The sequence below is a fragment of the Thamnophis sirtalis genome, unplaced genomic scaffold (assembly GCF_051295495.1).
Source record: "Thamnophis sirtalis isolate CommonGarterSnake01/CBP01778 unplaced genomic scaffold, rThaSir2_p1.2 scaffold_2, whole genome shotgun sequence".
Classification (NCBI taxonomy): Eukaryota; Metazoa; Chordata; class Lepidosauria; order Squamata; family Natricidae; genus Thamnophis; species Thamnophis sirtalis.
This window is the reverse complement of record NW_028261382.1, coordinates 143,054,348-143,078,593: the sequence shown is the minus strand read 5'-3', so window position 1 is coordinate 143,078,593 and position 24,246 is coordinate 143,054,348. Positions and strand designations below refer to the sequence as shown.

Below are 24,246 nucleotides of genomic sequence, written 5' to 3'. Positions count from 1 at the left end.
GTCCAACTCCCTGCCCAAGCAGGAGACCCTACACCATTTCTGACAAATGGCACTCCAATCTGTTCCTGAAAGCCTCCAGTGATGAAGCTCCCACAATGTCTGAGGCAAGCTGTTCCTTTGGTTGATTGTTCTCACTGTCAGAAAATTTCTCCTTATTTCTAGGTAGAATCTCTCCTTGGTCAGTTTCCATTCATTATTCCTTGTCTGGCCTTCAGATGCCATGGAAAATAGCTTGATCCATTCTTCTCTGTGGCAGCCCCTCAAATATCGGAACACTGCTATCATGTTTCCCCTAGTCCTTCTCTTCACTAGACTAGCCATGCCCAGTTCCTGTAATCGTTCTTCATATATTTTAATCTCCAGTTCCCTAATCACCCTAATTGCTCTTCTCTGCACTTTCTCCATGTGTGATATTATATTCATTCATTTTGACTTACCTGCATGAACACTTGCATGGCATTTTTGACATAATATCTGGCTCTGGCGAAATCATTCTGTAAAATGTAGAGAAGACTCAACTCTTGGCTATAATACATTTCTATTAGAGCTTTCTTCTCTTCTGCTTTCATAGCCTCGTCAATAAATGTCAGTAAAGACTGGTCACTGCCACCATGGAAGAGAAGCTTCAACTTGCTGCGAATTACATAGGGTAAATAGGCCTCCTAAAATAGTAAGAAAATTGAAATTGTTTTTGAGTGATAACATATACATTAGTATGGTATATTAAATTATAAATTTTACAAAATTATATATTTTTAAATACAATCAGATTCTCCCACCTATTGAAACTGAGACTTCTGCCCCTACCCAAAGGTTAAACCACAGCATTGCACATATTTTAATGTATTTTGCAAAGCAATTCCTACAGGAAAGGTCAATGGCTCAATTAAACCCTTTCCCTTAAACTACGGGTGTCAAACTCGCTGCATCACGTTGCTGTCACATGACGTTCCATGTTTTTCAAGGGATGGGGTGGGCATGGCCTGCAGCTGACGCATCTGGCCCAAGGGCTGCCAGTTTGACACCCCTGCCTTAGACTCATAAATATAACACGGGAACAGAGATATGCATATATCTATATAGCTCTCTCTATTTTTTTTTCTGAAAACCTGGTAGAATGGATCGCTCCATATTTTATTTAGGTCTGCTGGTTGCCTATTATCAATGTTCACAGTCGAGCAATATTCCAGAGATTTCCATTCTGTCAAATGGTTGTAGCATTCAAGAGAAGCAATTTCCCAGAAATCCTTTTCTGCTTCGGTTGGCTCATCATCAGGCCAGTCTTGTTTAGTGAGTGCCTACCAAAGCAAAGAAAGTTGCAGTTTAGCAATTAATCCAGGGAGAGGCAATATGTTTTAGTGATTAACCTAGAGCAAAGCAGGCAGGCCCGGAAACCCTTGAATTAAAACTCCAGAGTGTTTAAAAAGTTTTTCAAAATTGTAATTTTCAATGTAAAAATAAATACAAAAATACCCTGTTTTAATGCAAATGCAATGAAATAATTTTAGTTTTAGTTTTTCTGGACCATCAATTAAACAACTACAGCCTGCATTCATCAATTAAAGGCTGCTGGAAAAAAATTGTGTCTGTGATTTATACAAATATATTTATGGAATTCTGAGTTATTTTTCCCCATGAAACTGAAATACATCTATGAAATAAATGCCATGATTTAGGGACATAGAATGATTCCTACAGCAGGTCTACATAGATCAGTATTTACATTCACTGTATGAATACCCTGCAATAAAACATTTAAGATATATTAAAATATATAACCCAATGGTTATGAATGGTGGAGCACTACCAAAATATGCCATGGTACTAAAAATAGATTCTATGGACCTAAATTTTAAAAAAGACACAAGATGGAAGGTATACAAATATTTGTTTTCAAGTTTTTTCGCTAATACAAAAATCTGGCTATATCTAATAGCATATCAATCATTGGAACAATTCTTTCAATAAGTGCCACATGGTGCTAATCAGGCTCAAACAGCAGCCTAACTGCATTTTGCCAGCCTACATTGCAATATTTAAGACATGAAATTACCAATAACACGGATCAGTATTGTTAATTTATCATGATTAGAGGAGTTAGGATAATGAAATTTGAGCAGAAAATGGGAAACAACATTAATCACTGAGTGTATCAGCCTTTATGAATTCTTGTTGTGGATTATTGTTTTAATAAAGGAGCTTCATTAGATGCCTCTGGAATTGTTTTGGGGTTGAATTATTTTAGTTAATAATTACTTTTAATTCAACTTCATCTCAAAGGTTATTCATCAATTGACCCACCTTTTAAACCATATTAATAACTACAAAACTGCATTTTAAAATCTTTATAAAATTCAGATAAGTTTATGCACAATTCAGTTTCCTTATTTTTCTTCAGGCACCAGTTATCCTGATGATACTTTGATTTTGAAAGGCTGTGTTTGCATTCTTAAGTGATATTCAATCTTTGTTTCCCCTTTATGTCCTTGAAAACGTGGTACTTTATAAACATAATTGTACCTCATCATACAGCTTAGCTGCCTCAGCATAATCACTTTTTGCTTCAGCTAACAAAGCATTGTGGGTATTTTCCTTTGTTCCAATTTTTCCACTAAAAATACCCCGGAGAACATCATAATCTCCAATAGATCGATAAAGCCTACACACATTTTGGGGGGAGAAAACTTCAAATTACTAAAATCATTCACAAATCAATGAAGTTCAGCTAATTTTCCAAAGACACAGATAAGGATAAACTTCACAGCTGATAAGTTCAAAGCTTTTTTTATTCATAACACTTGCATAATACATACTACCATCATCACCAGTTTGGTACCTTAGCTAGCAAATCCTTTTTGGTTTGATAAAAGTTTGATAATTGCCAGGATGAAGAACAGGTGATAGCTAGTAGGGGGAAAGCTGTTCTGAAAGATATGCAAATCAGTGCCTGACTTCAAGTTATAACCTCCACCCAATTATGTAACTTCATAGTAGCCAGTTTATTACAAATACTATCAAGTCGAAAATCACCCTTACTCCACATGCTTTTTCTATTTTCTTCTATTTCATAAACCATTATCATTTTTTTAAATGTATGGATTGTGGGATTCTCTGTCAATCAATTCTAATTCAAGAAGCGAGTAGGCTCATTTGGCTCTTTCTCCCATTATTCAAGAGATTTAAACTATTTATCTTTTCATTTAATCTCAGGATTAGTCAAGATGAAAATTTGCCGCCGCCACCACCACCACCACCATTATTAACTACCGAAAGCTAGGTACCCTGGGCAGAATCTGTTTTAATAATTTGCAACTAAGCTAGGTTCTCCAACCTGAATACGTGTGTCGCTTGGTGTGTCCACATAAAGTTTCATACTAAGGACCACTGAATCCTTTGAACCAAATTACAAGTTGGATACAGCCATGGTTGAACTAACTGTCTTTGCCTATTGTATCTGCTGCCCATGAATTTCTGACCTTGGGTTCAATCAAGAGGATAAATAGTAAATTAAACATGGTGTCAAATAACATTCTAAAGCTTTTAGTCACATCTTGGATGCAGATTCTCCATATCTTTAATTTTTTCTTTGTAATAGTTAGTAAAAGGCTTAGTATTTTGACTGTATTTCAAAGTCTGTTTTTGCAGTAAGGCTTCTAATACAGTGCCACTTCTTAATAATGGATAATTCAAGGTATGCTTTATAAATGGCTACTTGTATACAGATTCTTTATCATTTAATTTAAATCAAAGAGACAGAAATTGTAAATTCAAAAGTAAAAGGTGGTCCAAAATTCTGACAATACACAACCAAGGTTATCACCATTATATTAATTCCATTCATTTCAATATTAATTTTTACCCAATTCTGAAATGTATTTCCCACTTAAGGGAAAAATCTACAAACTTTTTCTTTCTCAAGGAAAGAAACCTTACCTAGCAAGTTCAATCCACCTGGTCACATCAGGTGACAGTTCTGTCTTTCCACGCATTCTTTTGGAGGGAGGCTGCTGCTCCACTGGAGAAAGGTGAACCAAAGCTTGTTCAAGAAGGAGGATGCCCACTGGTTGCTGTAAACTTGCTAAACAACTAGTACTTACACCGTAATAATTGAGCTCTAACAACTCTTTGTGCAGATAAGTCATCTCCTGTTATAACAAATAAACACTTGATGAAGTTGATTGCATTCTGAGAATGGAGTAATATTGAGTTACAGTCACCGTTATTAATTACTGAAGTTTTTAGAAAGAGATCTAAATACTTTACTTAAGTTTTGTGCCTCCCTGGTTTTCTAGCACTACCCATCTATTAAGTTAATAATACAATAATAGTGCCTGTTGTGTGTGAGAGAGAGTGAGATTGAGAGTGTGAGAGAGTGAGAGTGAGTGAGTGAGAGAGAGATTTTCATACTACCCATAAGTATAAAAAAAGAACTAAGAAATAAATTCACAGATATAATATTAAATGTCATACCAGGATGCAAGCTATGAATGGTGGGAAATACAACACACTTGTGGTTAAAAAGTGATTGAAGTCATGCAACAGTTGCTGGATGATATTATTTCTTTCAGCCAGAGGCTTGGATTTTTTCATTTCTTCCAGAATTCCACTAAACAAGCTGCTGAAGAGTTGTTTAGCCAGTGTGGGATCTTTCTGTAAATTGCAGACATATAAATGATATGATTGCTTACAACAGTCTGCAAAAGTATTGTCACAGTGTAAACAATATGCTCACTAGAGTAGATAATGTACTGTTTCAAATTGGATAAATTTCTACATTATAACCAAAGTTACACCTTTTAAAATGTTGTAGGAAATATTAGATAATAACTAGTAGGTTTTATGGAATCATAATAAACAATTTGTGAGTTCTTGTAAAAGGTATGTTTTAAAAGGTGACAAATACTGAAACAAATTGCAATGAAACTTGTGAAACACAATGGAATAAGAATGCATTTACAAGTTACACAAAACATATTGTTTCTGCACTTTAAACTGGAGATTACGATTGCCTGTGAACTCAATGAAAAACCTAAAGTAAAAGAACCAAATGAATTACGTGATATAAATATGAATTTGCTGTCTTTCATGTTATAGGCCAATGGGCGAAAATATAATTCCCACGGGACTGCTTAACAGAGCAAACAAGAGCATCATTTTCTGTATATTGCTTACTACCACTCCGTGAAGGACCTGAGGTTTAATCATCTTCAGAATCCATGAATCCTATTAATGATGATTTAAAACGACTGTTGACTTACTTCTATGTGTGCTGCATGGGTTAACTTTGTCCATTAGCCTAGAGACTGAGTTATGTAAATGTTGACCACGCCTCCTCTGACTGGATGGATCAGTTTTGTACGAAGTCAGCCGGTTAACGATGTGTAGCAATGTCAATGATGGCCGTAGCCAAAACAAGTCTTAATAGTCACGTCCAGAGTAAAGGCAAGTCAGTAATCAGATAAGGATCAGTCATCGAGTCAGAGTCATGAGATAGCCGTGGCTAGCCGAAGCTGCGGGCGGGTTTGGATTCCCCTCGCAGCACACATAGAAGGACTGTTCAGGTAAGTCAACGGTTGTTATCCTGTGTGCTGCTTGGGGAATCCAAGCATGGGACATGCCAAAGCAATTAAGAGTCAGGGCGGGAGCTAGGCTGGTCAGGGTGTCCCGGAGAAGACACCACCCTTTGCAACACTCGCCGCCCAAAGGAAGCCTCAGCCGAGGGAAACACGTCAACCTTGTAATGTCGAATAAATGGTGATGGCGCCGACCAGGTAGCCGCCCTGCAAATCTCCTCCACTGAGGCTTGTGTAGCCCAGGCCGCTGTGGTAGCTGCATTCCTGGTAGAATGAGGAGTAATGCGCCGGAGAACCGGTCGGGATTGGCTGTCATAAGCAAGAGCGATGCACGCCTTCAACCATCGGCCGATGGTATGGGAAGACACCTTCTGTCCCATGAATGATGGTTGAAAGGATACGAAAAGTGCTTCCGACCGTCTGAAAGATGCAGTGCGCTTCACATAGCGCCGAAGAGTCCTGCACACATCCAGGTGGTGCCACTGGCGTTCCTGCGGATGGGAAGGGCGGGGGCAGAAATCCAGGAGGATGAGCTCCTGAGCCCTGTGGAATAACGTGTTGACTTTTGGGAGGAAGGCCGGATCCAAGTGAAGGACGACTCTGTTGGGATGGAATATGCAGAGGTCCGCGCAAACTGAAAGCGCCGCCAACTCAGACACCCTCTTGGCTGATGTGATGGCCACCAAAAACACAGTCTTAAGAGTCAGCAACCGAAGGCTGATGGAGTTAACGGGCTCGAATGGAGAGGCCGTAAGAGCCCTGAGCACCAAGGTCGTCCCAAGTAGGGTAGCGATGCACGGTCTGAGGTCTGAGATTAGCTGCACCTTTCAAAAAGGATTTGACCCATGAGTGGTGAGACAATGAATGGCCCTGGCCGCCCCCAATCACCGTGGCCAAGGCCGCGACCTGCCAGCGAAGAGTGTTGGGTGCTAAGTCCTTGTCAAGTCCCGTTTGCAAGAAGTCCAAGACTTGGGGCACCGAAGCCTTGATAGGGTCAGCTCCGGTGCGGCGGCCCACCTGCAGAAGGCCTGCCAGGTGGCCTCGTATATATGAGTAGTAAATGGGCAACGGGCCACTTGAATAGTGTCAATAACCTTACTTGAGTAATGTAGTCTGGTTAGAATAGCCGGCTCACGTGCCACACGGCTAACTGTAGGAGCTGGGGGTTCGGGTGGATGAGAGCCCCCTGGTTGAGCTGGATCTGGTTGTCCGGAATCCTCTACGGGCGCGAGACCGACAGGTGTACGAGGTCTGCGTACCAGGGACGCCGGGACCACATCAAGGCCACCAATAGAACTGCCGCCTGCTCCGTCAGGATCTTTTGAATGACCAGCGGGAGGATCGGGAGGGGTGAGAAGGCATAAAGAAGGCCGCCCGGCCATGGACTGCGTAGAGCATCCACCCTTTCCGCCCCGGGAGTCTCGTACCTGGTGTAAAATCGCAGTAGTTGCAAGTTGTGAGGCTGTGCAAACAGGTCCACCTCGGGTTGGCCGAACCGACGAGAGAGCTCCTGGAATAGATCGGGGTGGTGTTGCCACTCCGCTTGATCCACTGTAGCTCTGCCTTGATCTGGGAATGGATGGTGTGTGCCCTCTGAAAGGGAAGCAGGAACCATTGAAGCGGGCGTGCATGGAACCTGGCCCAGGGAACAATGTTTATGCAGGAAATCATTTTCCCAAGTAATTGGGAAAGCGTTGCCAGTGGTAAGAGTCTCTGAGATAATACCTGATTCGGCTGGTGGTGGATGCTCTGTCGCCTTTCCGGAAACAGGGAGACTTCGCACGTTTGGTGGGCTGCAGGTGACTCTTGGGGAGGTTCAGGACGAACCCGTCCCTCTGTAGTGAGTCCATTGTTACCTGTAGATCCCGTAGGGCCTGGTTCCGAGATGGAGACAAGACCAAGGTGTCGCCTAAGTAACAATTCACATGAATCAGAACTGAGCGAAGTGCTACGGCAGCCAGGAGCTTGGTAAATGTTCGAGGGGCCGATGACAGCCGAAGGGCAAGGCCCGGTATTGAAAGTGTCGGCCAGCGAAATGAAAGCATAGAAACCTCCGATGTGCCGGATGGATGGGCACGTAGAGATACGCCTCCTTGATATCGACTGATGTCATCATGTCGCCCTGGCGGATGGATGCCAAGATGCTTTTGAGGGATTGCATCTTGAATTTTTGATACTTGATGTACAGATTGAGCCTTTTCAAATCTAGGATGGACCGCCATCCCCCCGAGCTTTTGGGCACTAGGAATAAGATGGAATAAAAACTCTAGCCCCTCCTGACCCTTTGGCACCTGCTCTATGGCGTTGATGGAGATAAGGTGTTGAATCTCGGTGTCCATGAGACACCTTTTCACTGGGCACCAGGGTACAGGGCACTTGATGAATCGCCTCGGGGGGATGGAGAGAAATTCTAGAGTAAGGCCCAGCCTCACGACTTGAAGGGCCCAGGCGTCGGATGTGGTCTCCACCCACTGATGAGTGAAGGTCAGGAGACGCCCGCCAATGGCACTGTGAGTCACTGGTACCTCCAAAAGGACCGGTTGCCAGCACCACAAAATGGCCTTCTGGCCTGGGATTGTGCCTGGTTCTGCTGGCAGCCCCTATCCCTGGCTCCCGTCCGATCCTGGTCATGGTCTTGCGGTTGGGTAAAGGCCCTGTTATAGTGGGGAACATAAGGGGCGGCAGTGAACCCTGAATCTCTGGCCCGAAAGGACTGGCGCCTATTATAGGGCTGCTGTCTCCTGTTGGGGCGCCCACTTGTGGAAGGGAGGACCTTACCTTTATCTCTAGTCTCAATGAGGATTGGATCTAGGACAGATCCGAACAAGGCCCCACCTTTGAAAGGCGTAGAGGCAAGGCGCCACTTGGATTTAACGTCAGCTTGCCAATGGCGAAGCCATAGCAAACATCGGGACGCCACATTGGAAACGACAGCCCGACATGCAAATTTTGCTGTGTTAAGGGTGGCATCTGCAGAAGATTCCAGAGCTGCCATTTATTTGGTAATATCTTGGTGAAGGCGCATGTCTTCAGGGGCAAGCCTACCCTGCAACTGCCTGAGCCAGACCCAAGGAAGTCCTATTAAAGAAGGACGCTGCAGTAGCGGCACGTAAGGCCCAGGCCGCAGCCTGATGGGTCTTACGAATGACTGACTCGGCTTTACGGTCCTCCGCCTTCAAGCCTTTAGAAATCTCTGATGGAATTAAAGCTGGGGAAGCTAGGGCAGCAACAGGTGGATCCACAGTTGGAAACTGTAGAATACCTTCTAATTCTGGAGTGGAGGTGTACAATTTCCTATCCCCATTGCTGGGTGGGGTAACCACATTCGGTTGATCCCACTGCTTTTGAACAAGATCTAGAAACACTTGGGGGAGTGGATAACCTCCTGCTGGGAGACCTGTTCAGCAAAAAGGCGTTGAGTTGCATCCAGACCAACTGCAGTGCTATCCTTAGAGGCTGCCTCCCCCATATGAGTAGTGGTCTTCGTCTTATACAATAAAGACTTAAATAAAGTGGGGCGAAATAATCCAGAAGAATTAGGCTGATCGAAACTCAGTCCCTCATCATCAGAAAAATCCCTGTCTATTACCTCACCTTCCTCCACTAAGGCCGAATCCTCACTATAAACTGATGGCAGAGGCCAAGGTGGGCCTGTCTGAGGAATTGACAAATCCCCTTGTATGGTCTGAGGATCAGGACCAGTCTGGGCACCAGTGGCCACTGGGACCTGGGCTCTACGATGCATCTCCGCATTCACACCCTTAGAAATAGCTGCAGCAAGTAACTGGTAAATATCAGGGGGAAGGCCCAAATCCTGGCCTTCCACCGGTCTGAGGCCTGCAGCGGTAGGGGTAAATGTAGCAGAGGGCCTGGCACGTGGCACAGTGTAGGCCAAAGCTGCACTCGCCTCCGATAGAACCGGAGGTGATTGGAGCCCCAATACCCCCTCCTCGGAAGTAGATGCCCTGGGCAGTTGAATATCAGGGGACCACCCTTGGTGTTCTGTAGGGCGCATTGGAGGCCCGGTGCAGAAGGAGCACCAGAGGAGAAATGCCAGTCCCCCCAGAGGTGTTAGTCGCTGCCTTGGATATGTCCCTACGTTTATGGGACTTATCCGGAGCTGTGGATGAGGCCTGGGGCTTCTGGCTGGAGGCCCTGGTAACGGCCCTACCGGGCCTTGGGCTAGTCCCCTCCTCACCAGGGGAATGGGATTCACTTGCTGGCTCCACAATACCACCGCAGATGGATTGATCAGCCATTGTGATAGTAAGAATTGAAAGGGCTCAACCTCACAACAGTAAACTGCCACGAATTTGCACCACCACACAAAGGCACCACGTGGAAAAGACGAGCTGCGCAGGGTCGATCTCCTCACCAAGCTGGCAAGCTGAAAGTGAGGGAAAAGGGAGGACCATAGGCGTAACGCTGCTGCTTGGGTGCGAAATGCACGCCCTGCCTCCTCTGACCGTTTCTGAGCGCGTGCGCAAAAATCTCCGTCCAAAATGGCGACCGCGCTAGAAGTGCAAAATTCAAATCGCCGACTAACTGCCAATGTGCCTGGAAGCCTCCCAGCACCGTGACTACCCAGACGAGATCCGCAGCAGCTCCGAGAGGGAAGGGGCAATGGCGGTAATAAGTAACAGCCTGGGGATAGACCTTGCCGCTCAGGCAGGTCGCTCCCAATGTGAGACAGCGCGGGCGGCGAACCAACCCAGGACGCACCAATTAACAGGGGGGGGGGGAAGCGGCGAACCGATCCCACGCTTAAACTGCGGCGGTTGTATCCAGAGTGCAGCTGCATCTGTGGCCCCACCGCCTCCGACTTTGCACGATCAATTCCACGCCAAAAAGGTCCGGGCTGACAGCAAACTGCCGCCTCTACCTTACGTTGCACAATAAATCAATTCAAACCATTCTCAGCGATCACTGAATCCAAGAAATAAGGGAGAATTTTGTCGATTAGTCTAGAGAAAATTGCTATACGTCTCTTCTGGCTGGACTGAGTTAAAAAACTGATCCATCCAGTCAGAGGAGGGGTGGTCAACATTTACATAACTCAGTCTCTAGGCTAATGGACAAAATTAACCCATGCTTGGATTCCCCAAGCAGCACACAGGAGAACAGTTAGGACTTCGGGCCTTTCCACAGAGAAATAGAAGGCCTGCCATACACAATTCTGTAGCTATTCTTGTCTTTGTACCCACTGTATTCTTTGGGGCAAAGGGGACATGTAAGAAAGAAGTCATTTTTTTGTCAAGATCAGATAAACCATCATAAAAACCAGTGTTTGGGTAAACTGCTCTTTTGACAAAACTGTCACAGAGCAGGACCTCTGAATGCCTGGAAGTTGGCAAGACTGGAACTGTAAAGGATCACCTATGCTTAAAGTATGACATTATTTGAATAGTCCAGCCTCTGGAGCATGTAAGAAGAACACACTTCTGGTTACATTAAGTAACATTAAGCACTTTAAAAGGCCTCATAAGTTATACCATATTTTAAATTTGAAATGCCTCATTTTTAGCTTTGCTTCAGGGTCATTTGATACGGTGAGAAAACAACAATTTATTTTTCTAAATGCAATAAGCTAAAAAACCTGGAATCAAACTCTTCATACTGAATGATACACTAAGACGAAACAATTATAAACATAATTTAAAGAAAAGAAATATTGTCTAGCACGTAAATTGGATTGACTCAATGCAATAATAGAAAAATACAGGGTCTTAGACAAAAATATCCAATTTAAACTTTTAGCATACTGCCCTTAAACTGCATTTACTAAAATTGCTTAGCTCAGAGTTATTAAGAATCCTTGATAAAATAGCCTACCTGTGCCACAACCTGCAGGGGAGTAATTAGACTACTATATTCAATCTGGATATCAGGGAGATCTCCTTGTCTGTATTTCCTGTACAAAGTGACCTGAGCATCATGCTTTATCTTCAGCTGGGTTTTTATTTCCTGCAAAAATTTATCATTTTGTCACAAGTAGCAAAAACATTTGCACCTCAGCCCTTCAAATTCCTAATTGTCTCTCGAATGCTGCCCTCTGACTAAAGGCGAGCTTCAGGAAAGTGGAGGCTAGAGTAAAGATGACCATACTCAACAATTGACTCCACCTTTTTCCTGCCCCTTGGCTTTGCCCCATTAACTCTAAGTGATGATTTTCAAGCAGCAGCACTCAAAATTCAAGAGATGATGACCAGTGTTATAAACTAAAATTAATGAGGACCTACCTTGCTATTTTAGAGCGTTGGGTAACTTAATACAGTCTTCCACATGCTGACCTTTTATTCTGTCTTACAGCCAATCTAATGCTTCTTTTAGATGCCAGTTTTTTATATATACTTGGGTTTTATTTTTAGCTTTTCATATTTTTAAAGATTATTTTTACTCTATGCTTTTTGAATGACTGTACTCACCCACCTAAGCTGGTCTACAACCATAATAAAATGTGATCCGATTTGATTTGCCTCTCACAGAGTAACTTTAATTATTCAAACTTGGATTCATTTGGTTTTATTACTAAATAATAAATAATTTTTCCCTCTCAATGAAAATGTTTATTTCCAGATCAGAAAGAGGAATCTAGAAACTCATGAATCTCCACAGTCATTTTCTAACTTTATAAAGGGAAGAGTTATTGCCCATCCTTTAAACCAAGCCAGGTACTTGCTCATTCAACTAACATTATGCAAGCAAAATAGATAAAGGATAGATTTGGTTTCTATTCATGTATGTATTTTATGCTCTGCTTTTTTTTTCAGTTGTCATTTAGATATTTTGGCTCAAAGTTTAACTTTGATTCAGGAAAAAGTGGCTAAATTAAAATACTTCTTGAACTGCTAGGTACACATTATATGGCTCCTCCACTGACCTAGACTAGATTCCTTTGAGTGAAATTGAACAGAATTTCAGTCTCTTGAAATTGTCCATCCCCTCTGTGGTCAGTAAACCCAGGAAGAACGCATCAGACATGCTTGCTCTGCATGAAATACTCCACTACACTGTTTTTCAAACTTGACAACTTTTAAGATTTGTGGACTTCGACTCTCAGAATTCCCCAACCAGCATGTTGGCTAGGGAGTTCTGGGAATTGAGATCCACATATCTTAAACCATGCTTAAGAACAATTGTATTATAATTAAAACTTACAAATAACCTTTTGTAATCTACTATCAATCCATCAATGGGAACTCCATTTACCAGTCAGGCATATTTGGAAAATTATACATGGAAAACTAACCTTTTCTTGTTTCTGTTCAGCAACACCCTTTCTTGCGTAGATCAAACTAAGCTTTACTGGATCTTTTAAGAAGCGTCTCCGTAGTCTGAGAATTTCTGTGTGTTCATCTGTACCTAATGCATGTAGAAATAAATTTCTTTAAACTTACACAGTAAATCTATTTAAGAAATTACCATATTTTTCAGAGTATAAGATGCTCTGGACTATAAGACACATCTACCTTTGGGGGGGGGAGGAAAACAAGAAAAAAAATCTGCCTTTGCCTCCCAGCATCCATCCAGTATTGCTACGGCCCATTTGCCATAGTCCGTTTACCCAACCATGGCCCATTTGCCTCTGCCTATTCACCGTGGCCTGTTCGCCACCGCAGCAACCCATTCACCGCCACCCGTTTGCCAGGGCCTGCTTGCCGCAACCGCAGCCCGTTCAATGGAGCCCATTTGCCTTCGCCTCCTATTTGGCACGGTCCATTTGCCACCACCTGGAACTGGCCGAAAATGCAATGTGCGGAGATCAAAAACAGCCAAAGGGTGGTGGGCAGCGGGTGGGCGGAGTTTTGGCAACATTCGGTGTATAAGATGCACTGCAATTTTCATCCACTTTTAGAGGGGGGGGGGGAAAGGAAAGTGCATCTTATACTCCAAAAAGTACGGTATATATTCAATCTTGTTAGTCAGATCCTGAAATTGAGAATTTCTCAAATTGTGTGACTTGTATGAAATCTACAATGGATGCACCTGTTTCCACATTTAAAGTTAAAACCTGTTAGTTTCTCAAATTTTATATAATTTTAGAAACTCATTCAGATTTCCAAAGAAGAAATCTATTTTAAGCTACATATTTATATGTATATATTCAATATTGAAAAGAAAGTAAAAGCAGGATGAAATTTCCCCCATGTATTTATATCTTTGAAAGAAGTTTGGCTATTGGAAGCAAACAACTGTAGATACCAACGCAGCTGCCAGCAACTTCATGGCATAAATAATTGGATTCAGGGCATAGATCCTTATGAAGACAAGTCTACTAAAATCTCGTCAAACCATTTAAGCATATATTACACTGAATGTCGTTTCACTAGTATCCCTCATATCAGTATTCCACTCAATGTGTTTTTTGTGCATTCTACAAAACAGAATTTAAAATGCTAATGTTTGGGAAAGGGGCATGCAAATTCATGCAATATTGACATTTATTGTTGATTTACAAAGAACAGATAAGAGACATAGTAATATAAATACACATACAAACCTCAATATTAGAAACTGAATATATATTATTTGTGATGGCTTAGAAGACATTTATTCCCAGGACAAACCAAAAACAAATTATGCTACTGCTATCCACATAAACTCTGGTTTTGCCATAGAGGGTGATCTGATTTGAGAATCATATTGAAAGAGCAAAAAGAACTAGAGTAATAGCAACAAATACCTTTAGTTTTGCTGTCTACTTCATCTCCTGGCAAACCCAGTCGTTTTTTTCCAAAATTAGCACTTAATGGTTTGAATGCAGTTTTGTAAGATCTGTCTGTACGCTTGTTAATGAGCAACATGGAAACTGACTCAGAAGAGGAAGGAATTGTAGAGTCTGCAAAGGTGTCAACACTATTTCCTATTAGCCAGTTGAAAGAGCTTCTTCCACCTGTAAAAAGAGTATAAGAGCCCAGTTCAAGGTATGTAAAAGCAAGTTGTCTGTTTCCAGCGAATACTTTTTCTTTACATTGTCCTATTACGTACTAAAGAATGACACCAAAGCAGAGGTGATATCCTACTGGTTCGGACCGGACTGCCTGAAATGATAGTGGAAATTGTGGGTGGCTCCGCCCACCTGTGCCTGGCTCTATGGCATCCCATTTAGGCCCTTTTTCCACCAAAAGCGCATGTGTAGAACGATTTGCGCATGCGCAGAGGTGGGCATCACATTTGTGAGTGTGCTGATAGGGAAGGTAAGTGTATACCACCCCCGCAACAGATTATCAGTTTTTGATAGAAAAACTGAAATGCAAGCATAATATATAAACTGCAAAGACATATTTTAAAAAATGATAATCAATGATATCCAGTAAGATATTAAAAATATAATTTTGTATTGAACGATTCTTTAATGTTACAAAAACATAATCATATGTCCATTATGGTTCAACTCTTTTATTATAACATGCTAATGCCTAACAATAAATCTGTAAGATACTTACTGATATTCTGGGTGGGCGTAAATTCAAATTGTTGCTGAGTAGCTCTTAGTTGGCCGCCCAAATATCCTTCCTGTGTAACAGTACTTTGAGAAGTCTGAGTCTCCACAAACATCGGGGTAAGAATAGTGCTTCGATACCGCCAATTGGAATCAATTACAAAATCCTGGAGAACAAATATATGAAATACTTAAAGCCATCTTGATATCACCACTCTGATGTCAACACAAACATTATAATCCTATGCAAATATATTCTGCAGAATCCTATCAGAGGATAGTAATCAAAGAGATTACTAAATTTTCACATGCTTAAGCTGCGTTATTATTTTTAATTATTATATTGTATATTTGCTGTCTATTTTTAAATATATCAAAGATCAATATATGGGGGAAAAACCAATAACAAGTTTGCAGTTTTAATCAATGCATGCATCTATTAGCTTGAAAAAAAAACTACTTTGACTTTTACTTAAAAGAGATTCATTCCTTGAGATAATTTTAAGATTTTCAGTTTTTAAAAATGATAGTGTCTTATCTATTTTTATTTATTTATTTCCCACCTTTATTATTTTGATAAGTAACTCAAGGCAACTTTCATGCCTAAGGTAGCACTAGAACTCACAGTCTTACAGTTTCTAGCCTGCCTGACTGTTGTTAGTTATAAATTAAAAGTATTTTATGAACATTGTAGTTAAAAAAACTATACAGTATAGTATGTAAAACTACATATACTGTATATAGTATATAAATCTATATTATAGTTAAATACTCAGAACAAATTTTTTTTTGCCCATTTAGTGTTCAAATCACTGGCTCACATATTTGTAAAAATAGGAAAACATTACCCGTTTTCCCCATTAAAAATAATCACAACAAATTGTAGGCAACACCATATTAATACATACAACCATTGTAAATATTTCATAAGAAAATTAAGGAAGGTTCATACCTTTTTTTAGAGATGAATAACATTTATATGGAATAATGAATAGCATAATTCACCATATTCCTCTCTTCCATTTTTATTTGTTATGAAATATATATACCAGTTTGATAATTTTAATATTAATAAAATATATCAAGGGTAAAACAGAAATGCAGTTCCATGTTTTTTAATGTAATCATCAAACAAAGATTAACATAAAAATTACAATATTATGACATTTTTTAAAAAAATGTTTTACTTCTGATCCACAACATTTTAGTTTTTAGAAAGTACTCCAACAATCTTTTATAACCTTGAAAAATAATATATATTCACCTGAAATTTACATTCTGAAAGCGGATATTCAAACATTTTCCTAGAATAATCTGGGCTTTTGCTTGTCATTTCAAGGAGAAAATTTGTAGCTAGACTCAAATACTGAGTTTCAATTTTGTCAGAGTACAAACTCCTTAGTAAGGACAACATGCGATCAAGAGTATTTGTTGGTAGTCTAGTTTCATCACTCCAAAAATTCCTAACAATTAATCTATAAAAGAAAATAAATATGCAAATGTCAGATAATCCATAGCTGTGTAAATATATGAACAAAGTGTATGACATATCCTTAGGTCCTTATGAATGGCAGGTGAGGATTACCTCTATATCACTCCCAAACTAAAGACATAAAGTTTTGCTTAACACTAATCTTTATAAAAAAAAGGTTCAGAATTTATTAAGATATTTAGATTGCAATTCTATATCATTTTAAATAAACAAGATATTTCAGTTCAATTTAAAAATTAAAGGTATTATACAGTGTTTATTCTGTAAATGCATGTGTATACAGGCAAAATTTTGCAATAGATACAATTCAATTTCAGAATAAAATTTATATTACTTACTGTAGTCCAGAATTTTCATCAATCAGTCCTTGAAGTAAACATTCTTTTGCCAGTTTCAGCACTTGTGAAGATTCCTCATCTGCTTGACTTTCTGAATCACTGATAAAAAAAAATGCATGCTCTACTGAACCTCAGTCACCCACACCAGAATATTGATGATGGTTTTCACTAGATAAAATATATTAGAATAGAATAACAGAGTTGGAAGGGACCTTGGAGGCCTTCTAGTCCAACCCCCTGCATAGGCAGGAAACCCTACACCACTTCAGACAAATGGTTATCCAACATCTTAAAAATTTCCAATATTAGAGCATTCACAACTTCTGGAGGCAAGTTGTTCCATTGATTAATTGTTCTAATTGTCAATTAAATGAAATAATTAAATTAAATTAAAATTACAGACCACAGAGAGAGGTCTAGAATCCTGGAAAACTTAAAATAGCTTCAGATTGTTTATTTATAATACTATCGATGCTTGAGTCTTTACCTGTAATTATCGTAGATCCACATGAGCACATCATACATTCGGCCCCGACATAATGGTGAAGGATGAGAAATGAATCCCATTACTGAAGGAAGTAGTTCTAATACTTCAGCTGGTTTCAGCTTAGGTAACATCTTGTACACAATATTTAAGCATATCGTTTGCCTTTCATCATCTCTAAGGGGAAAATGAATAAAACACCTTTATTAGTCATGGGGGATTGTATCAAATGGCCTATTGAAACTGACAAAGGACATAATTCCATCTTTTATCAGGCAAAATGGGAAAAAAAACCTTTGATCTACTCCCACTTTCTTAAGTGGAGTTTGTTCAAAGAAATTTTATTATGGACTATTCTACCAAAATATAATTACAAATCCCACCATCTCTCACCTGTGGCACATAACTTGAGTGAATTCCTTACTCTTCAACTCTAAGTACATATCAGCTGTTTCTTGAGCACGGCACATGACTACTTCCAAACAATGAGTTTTCATTACTCCATGAAGTTTTGGTAGCAGAAAGAACACAAAATTCATAAATCTTCCCATGACCAAAAACAAAAAGTACAGGAAGTTAGACCAAGGTATTAAGCTCATAATCTCAACAGTACAATACCACTCATAATTCTAATATACCTATCAGCAAGGGGAGGGAAGCTCTTTGTGATTTTATTCAGGCATACAATAAATTTGTCCTCTCTGGTATTCTGATGCAGCTTTAATTGTTTTATGACCATGTCATAAACTGGACCTTCAAATGTCTGAAAAAATGAAAGTATGTGAATGTTAAAAACTTAACGTATTGGCCAAATATTTTGGCAATAATTAAAACTATTGCTGCTAATTGAAATTGACCTTTTAGGAACATTTCATAAATGCTACCTTTCTTTTTCAGTGCCTATAAATATCCATTCAGAGACAAATGAATGATTCTTTTATCATAAACTATTTCTTACACAGCTTCTTAAGAGTTAAGTAGTTGGTTTGTACTGGAAAATGAATCCTGGACTAGAAGGACCTTTCAGGAGATCCAGCAAGGTAAATCTAAACTTTTGTAATATCACTGTTCTACGGGGCCTTTCAATGCTATTTAGTCCTTGACCTACAACAATTTGTTTAGTGATCATTCACAACAGCACTGAAAAAAATGACATGACCATTTTTCACACTTACAACTGTTGCAGCATCCGTATAGTCACATGATCAAAATTCAGGTGTTGGCAACTGACTCATATTTATGACGGGGTCATGTGACCACCTTTTGTGACCTTCTGACAAGCAAAGTCTATGGAGGCACCAGATTCACTTTACAACCATACTACTAACAATTTCAGTGTGCTCACAATGGCAGTGTACTAGCAATTGCAGTGATTCATCTAATAGCTGTGGCAAAAAAAAAAAAGATTGCAAAATTGGGCAAAACTCACTTGACAACTGTCTAACTTAGTAACAGAAACTTTGGGCTCAATTATGGTCATAAGTTGAGGACTACCTGTAGACTAGTCAAAGTATTTTACGTACCAGTATTAGAGTCAAGGTATTTTAGGTACTAGATTGAAAACTAAATTGATTTTAAAAGCTAACTCTTTAATAAAATAATAAAACATAAAAGCATTTTATCCTCACATTTTCTTTCTCAGCAATGTACTGAAGAACGAGTCCCAGTACTTCAGCGGCAGCAGCATATACTTCCTTGTATCTTATCAGAGCGATGTTGTTAGACAAAGCTTGGAAATAACTAACATAAATGAGAAATTTTATTTCACAATATCCCACAAATGCATATTTATTCCCCTGACATACATTAAAACACACAATTTTCTCACTCATTTTACATTTAATCGCAACAGAATGATTTACCAAATGTCTAGTGCACACATGTAATTTAAATGTAAACGACTTTCACTACATCTTGAAATGTTCAGGTAAAGTCTAAAGAGCTCCAGAGCAATAGATCATTTTACTTTTCCCAATTATGTTATAAATTATCTAAATTTAAGAGGGTTAATTTTCATTCACTGAAAATTATCCCAACACATCTACCTCTTTCCCATATTTGAAACATGTACAAGCATAGTATTTATGAAACATATTTATAAATATGAAATATAACAAAAAATCAAGTTCTTTAGGAAAATGACCATTGATAACTATACTGTATGTCAATTTCATTATTTGTTTTCCAATCTATGCACTTGGGAATCATCTCCTATTTTCATAACTTTCTTCTTGGCTAAAAGTTTAAATGCTCAATGTACCTAAACAGGAATATCAGAAAGTTGAAATTCTTACCTTATACTATCTATTTCACACTTTGGATCATATGGAGGTAAATTATTAGCAAGAACAATTCCTAGTAATTGAATTCCTACTGAATTGTCTTTTGTATTAGGATCTCCACCAGAAAATTGTTGAAATATTATCCTGCAGCAAGCAAAGACACAGATGAAGGTACTGAAAATAACAAGTAACTGTTGGTATCAATCAAAACTATCAGGTTAATGTTTTGTATTGAGAAAGAATAGACAGCAAAATGTTGCTCACTTAATAAGTGGAATCACTCATCACACTAAGTCAGAAAGTTTACCTAAATAGAGATTGTTAGCAAACTGGACAAATTACTATAACATACAGTAATAAACCATAAATCATGAACAATAGCTGGGATTACTTATCGAGGTTGGGCACCACAAAAAAATGATTTAGTGTGATGCAAAAACATAATTCTTATTAAAATACTTTCCGATTTAGTCTAATGGAGGCATCTAATAAAAGATATCCCATAGATGAAGTTGAAGCCTTGGTCTAGGCCAGTGATAGCAAAACTTTTTGTAAATGCGTGTCAAAACTGTGCGTGTGCATGCGATAACGCTGCCTGTGTGCCCCACACCCACAATGCAATGTGCCTCACCCACCTAAGCATGTGTATGAAGCTGAAGTTGAGACAAATTACAAAATAAAAGCTTTAGGAATAAAGTGGCTTGCCCTGGGAGAGGGGGGGGGAAGACATAGGATGTAAAAAATTAACTGAATTTTGGAGAGGAAGAGCCAACGTCGCAACGTTACATTGTGCGGATTCGACTGTCTGAATCCGCCGATGACACTTTTGCCCCTGGATGGTCCGGCAGGACCTAAACTGTCCTGAAGAGACGGTGACTGGGAAGACAAGACCTTGCTGGTCGCAGGGACATCGTAAAGTCCCTGATCGACCCAAGGGAAGCGTTTCCAACCAGCGGCAACAGGCAGCCCCCCCCCCCCGCTGACATGAGGTTTTTTTTTTCTTTCCTTTAAAAGATTGCCTTAAGAAATTCTTTTCTTAAGCTAAATTAGTCTCTTAAGCAAGAACAAAGCGGCGTATTTAATCCCTATTGGACTGTCTTAGAAAGTTTTTTGCTCTTGCCTGTAACGATCTTTTGTGGATTGAGTGATTGCAACGTTTCCATTTTTTCCGCTTGAGGTGAAGGGATCTTTTTTTTCTCTATTTCCCTTTACTACTTTGACTTTTTTGGCTTAAATTAAAACTCTTTTTACTTTAATAAATTTCTTCTTCTACTTGTTACAATATCATATTAAAGATACTTAAGGAAAAAGGTTTTAAAATAGTCGAATCTGCCACTTGGAAGCCCAAGTCTGAAGCTTTTTTTCCTTTGCTGCTGTAACAATGTATCCTTTGTTCACTCTTATCTGACCACACTGACTGTGCAACAGAAGGGTTTGGAACTTCTCTTTAAAACCTGATAAAGACCCAAGGTCACAAATAGTGGTGTGTGTGTAAAATATTTTGGCAAGAATTGGAAAAGAAAAGAAAAACTTTAGAACCCTTCTTTTTTGAAAACCATAAAAGAACATTTGTTTAAGATTTAAAATAAAAATAGATATATTCTTCAAAATCTGTGACAGGCTAGAGTGGCAGATAGTACCAAATTCTTCTTCTCGCTTTTTCTTTATATTTTTCCTTACTATAAAAAATGGAGCAATACTCAGATGAAGAAAACTTGATAATTCAAAACATTTTGGCTGGACTTCAAAACTTCTCAGAAGAACTTGAGAGATTTGAGAAGAAATGGGACAAACTATGGGGTATCACAAAAAAGATGATGGGGTTGCAGCCCCAGAAATTAAAGAAGCGAATGAAAATACAGAAAACAAAGATAAGAACTCAGATTAACTTATAAATGGAGTAAACGTGAGTGAAGGTGGAAAGAAGGGAAGCTGGAAAAGTGACTTTGATAATTTGGTGCTCCACCAAAAACTCCAAAATATAGGAGAAAAAGAAAGAGCGAAAAAGATGGAGTTAATAAGACAAATCTATTCAGAAATAAACCTGACAACCAAAGTTAAGCTTACACTAACAACAACTCAAGGGCAACAGAACCACATGAGAGATCGTTTAAGCTTCAATGTGTGGAGAGAAGTCTTAAACCCTGGAAAGGTCCTGGACAGAGAATTGACACAATAGCTGGCGAGAGAGGAAAGATCATCTTGTTACTGGAAAGATACTGGTTAATAATGCTAGTTGATGGAAAAAAGCTAGTTAATTTCTGATGATTATTAAGTAGAGATTTTAGTACCTTATAGACTGTTTTAGATTACCACTGAATGTTTATCCATTAACATAAATTTACTATGATACTAATAGAGAAATAATAACCCTAGTTAGGATAAATATCTAAGCCATAGAAATGCTAATGTATATTTTGGGTGATTGTCAGATAGAAATGTTAATATTTCTTAGATTGTCGACTTCCGGGGCGGGACTTTGCCGTTGGCGGCGGCTTAATTGAGCTGCCCCCAGATTTCTGGTCCGTTATCTGCCTAAACACCTAGCAGATATCTCATTCTTCAGGCCAGAAGATTGAGAGAGAGATCCAGCTGGTAAGAGCTTTCTTTGAAGTTTGCAGCCTTTTTTTTTTTGCTGCAAACGGAAGGGGGGAGACAACCAAAGCTGTGTCATACCTCCGGCCAGAAACCTCGGCTGTTTTTACAGCGCAAGGCAAGGAAACCCCTCTTAGGACAATTTTTGAGATATTTATATGAAACTAATACAAGCAGAGCCCGTACCTGAGAACTTTATTTGCTTTTTCTAAAAAAAAATCCTAGCTTCAGTTTTACAAGAGCTTCCTTTGTGTAATTGCTCCCAAGATGGCGATTCTGACTCCTCGGCAAAGACAGTGATAACAAAGATCAAAGGAATAGCCTCTTACTAATTAGCTCCACTTCTTGAAAAGCAGAGTTTGATTAATTGTTGAATAACTACTTGAAGTAAAGATATAATGGCAACAAATTTAAGCTCGGGAAGATCTCTTTTTAGGAGTACATCCCACGCACCTGGCATCAAGTTGCAGCCCCCACCCTCTATGCCCCCTACTGGAGATTTGCTAACGAAAGAACTTTTTTTTGAGACTCTTAGAGAATTTAGAGAGCAGAATTTAGAAATGCTCAGAGAATTCAGAGCGGAGATAAAGAAATTTAATGCAGATTTACACGATAAGCTTGATGCTAGGATTGTTAAAACAAAGGACGATATGGTGGGACTTGTAACTGTATTGACAGAATATGTTTCTGAAATGGAAGACAAGCTAGAGGTTCTTGAGGAAGCCAACACTAACTTGACATCCAAAATTGAAGTGGCGCAACAAAAAGTTGATAATGCTGAAAAACAAATTGTTATGTTACACTATAAACAGATGGAGCTTGCATTAAGAGTCAGAGGGCTGCGTGAAAACGAACAGGAGAACTTGAAGCAGATTTTTTCAGAGGCTTTTAACCGTCTGGTGGAAAGACTGGGGTCCAATTTTGACTGGCAGATCGAAAAAATTTACCGCGCCAATTCTTTGGTGGCAAAACAGAGACAACTCCCTCGGGATGTAATTATATATTTTACTACAAGAGAGTTTAGAAACATGATACTACAAAAGTCTTATAATACCAGGCTTCAAATTGGCGGACAGGACTTGATTGTTCTGAAAGAAATACCACCCCAAATGCTAAGAGCCAGGAGAGACTATGCTTTTCTAGTGGAAGAACTCAGAAACCGTCAGATACAATACAGATGGGATGTGCCATTTGGTATAATAATTACATTTGATAAGCAAAAATATCGTCTCAACTCTGTATGGGAAGCCCGAGATTTTTATCACAAGAATCTGAAGGTGGGACACCCGGAATTATTTGGATTTGGAGAAAAACCACGAGAAAAACAAGATAAACAGCAAATCACACAACTACCAGACAAAAAGCACCATCTCCTTTTTCCAGAAGGGCAAGGGACCAGGGAACAAGGATCTAGCCGTATGACTACCAGACGAATGGGAAAACAAGGCATATTGCAATAACTTGAATAATCATCGGTCATTGATCAAGGAGTTATGGTCTGAACTCTTTACACCAGAGAAAGAAAATATTAACTGATTAAAAATGTTTGTTTGACCCCGAACTTGGTCAATATTTTGTGACCTCTGCTACGGAAAAGAAAAATGGTATAGTTGTAAAAGACATTAAGGCTGAATTAATTGAAGCAGATCCCTTTGGAAGACATATCGCATTTGACTTAATTCTAGAAGGGAAAAAGACTTGATGGACAACTTCGAAATGCAGAGGTGCGTGACTTCACCTCTTTCTCTGATGGACATCAATCCCCTTTAAGGAGTGACTTTATATAAATCGCTAATGATTTATTTTCTAGGGTGAAGAAGACAAAGATTGCGGCGAGGGTCTTTTTGGACCATAACTCAGTTTGGATGGAATTGGGAAGGGTAGTGGAGGCAAGAAGGTCTTGGAGGTCGAATGAGAGTTTAGGGTTTATTTAGATATGTAAAGTATATTAATGATTGTTAAAAAAAAATTGCTATCTGAATACTTTGCTCTGAATACAAATAAGGGTATATTCATGGAATTTGTAGGGGATGTAAGTAA

At 39.4% G+C, this 24,246-nt stretch overlaps 1 protein-coding gene across 4 annotated transcripts in view; it reads right to left on the bottom strand.

The window, feature by feature from the left end:
- PRKDC (protein kinase, DNA-activated, catalytic subunit) overlaps positions 1-24,246 on the bottom strand; it is a 133,442-nt gene that overhangs the window by 29,168 nt on the left and 80,028 nt on the right. For all 4 annotated transcript variants that reach the window (XM_087707081.1, XM_087707079.1, XM_087707078.1 and 1 more), the window contains 16 exons: positions 19,624-19,755; positions 18,958-19,069; positions 17,968-18,092; positions 17,723-17,872; positions 17,333-17,506; positions 16,846-16,944; positions 16,280-16,490; positions 15,020-15,182; positions 14,257-14,466; positions 12,823-12,935; positions 11,406-11,537; positions 4,471-4,650; positions 3,934-4,145; positions 2,521-2,659; positions 1,110-1,298; positions 438-662 (listed from right to left, as the gene is read on the bottom strand). In XM_087707081.1, coding sequence (XP_087563207.1) covers positions 438-662; positions 1,110-1,298; positions 2,521-2,659; positions 3,934-4,145; positions 4,471-4,650; positions 11,406-11,537; positions 12,823-12,935; positions 14,257-14,466; positions 15,020-15,182; positions 16,280-16,490; positions 16,846-16,944; positions 17,333-17,506; positions 17,723-17,872; positions 17,968-18,092; positions 18,958-19,069; positions 19,624-19,755 — 2,566 coding nt within the window. The remainder of the gene's footprint in view (positions 1-437; positions 663-1,109; positions 1,299-2,520; positions 2,660-3,933; positions 4,146-4,470; positions 4,651-11,405; positions 11,538-12,822; positions 12,936-14,256; positions 14,467-15,019; positions 15,183-16,279; positions 16,491-16,845; positions 16,945-17,332; positions 17,507-17,722; positions 17,873-17,967; positions 18,093-18,957; positions 19,070-19,623; positions 19,756-24,246) is intronic.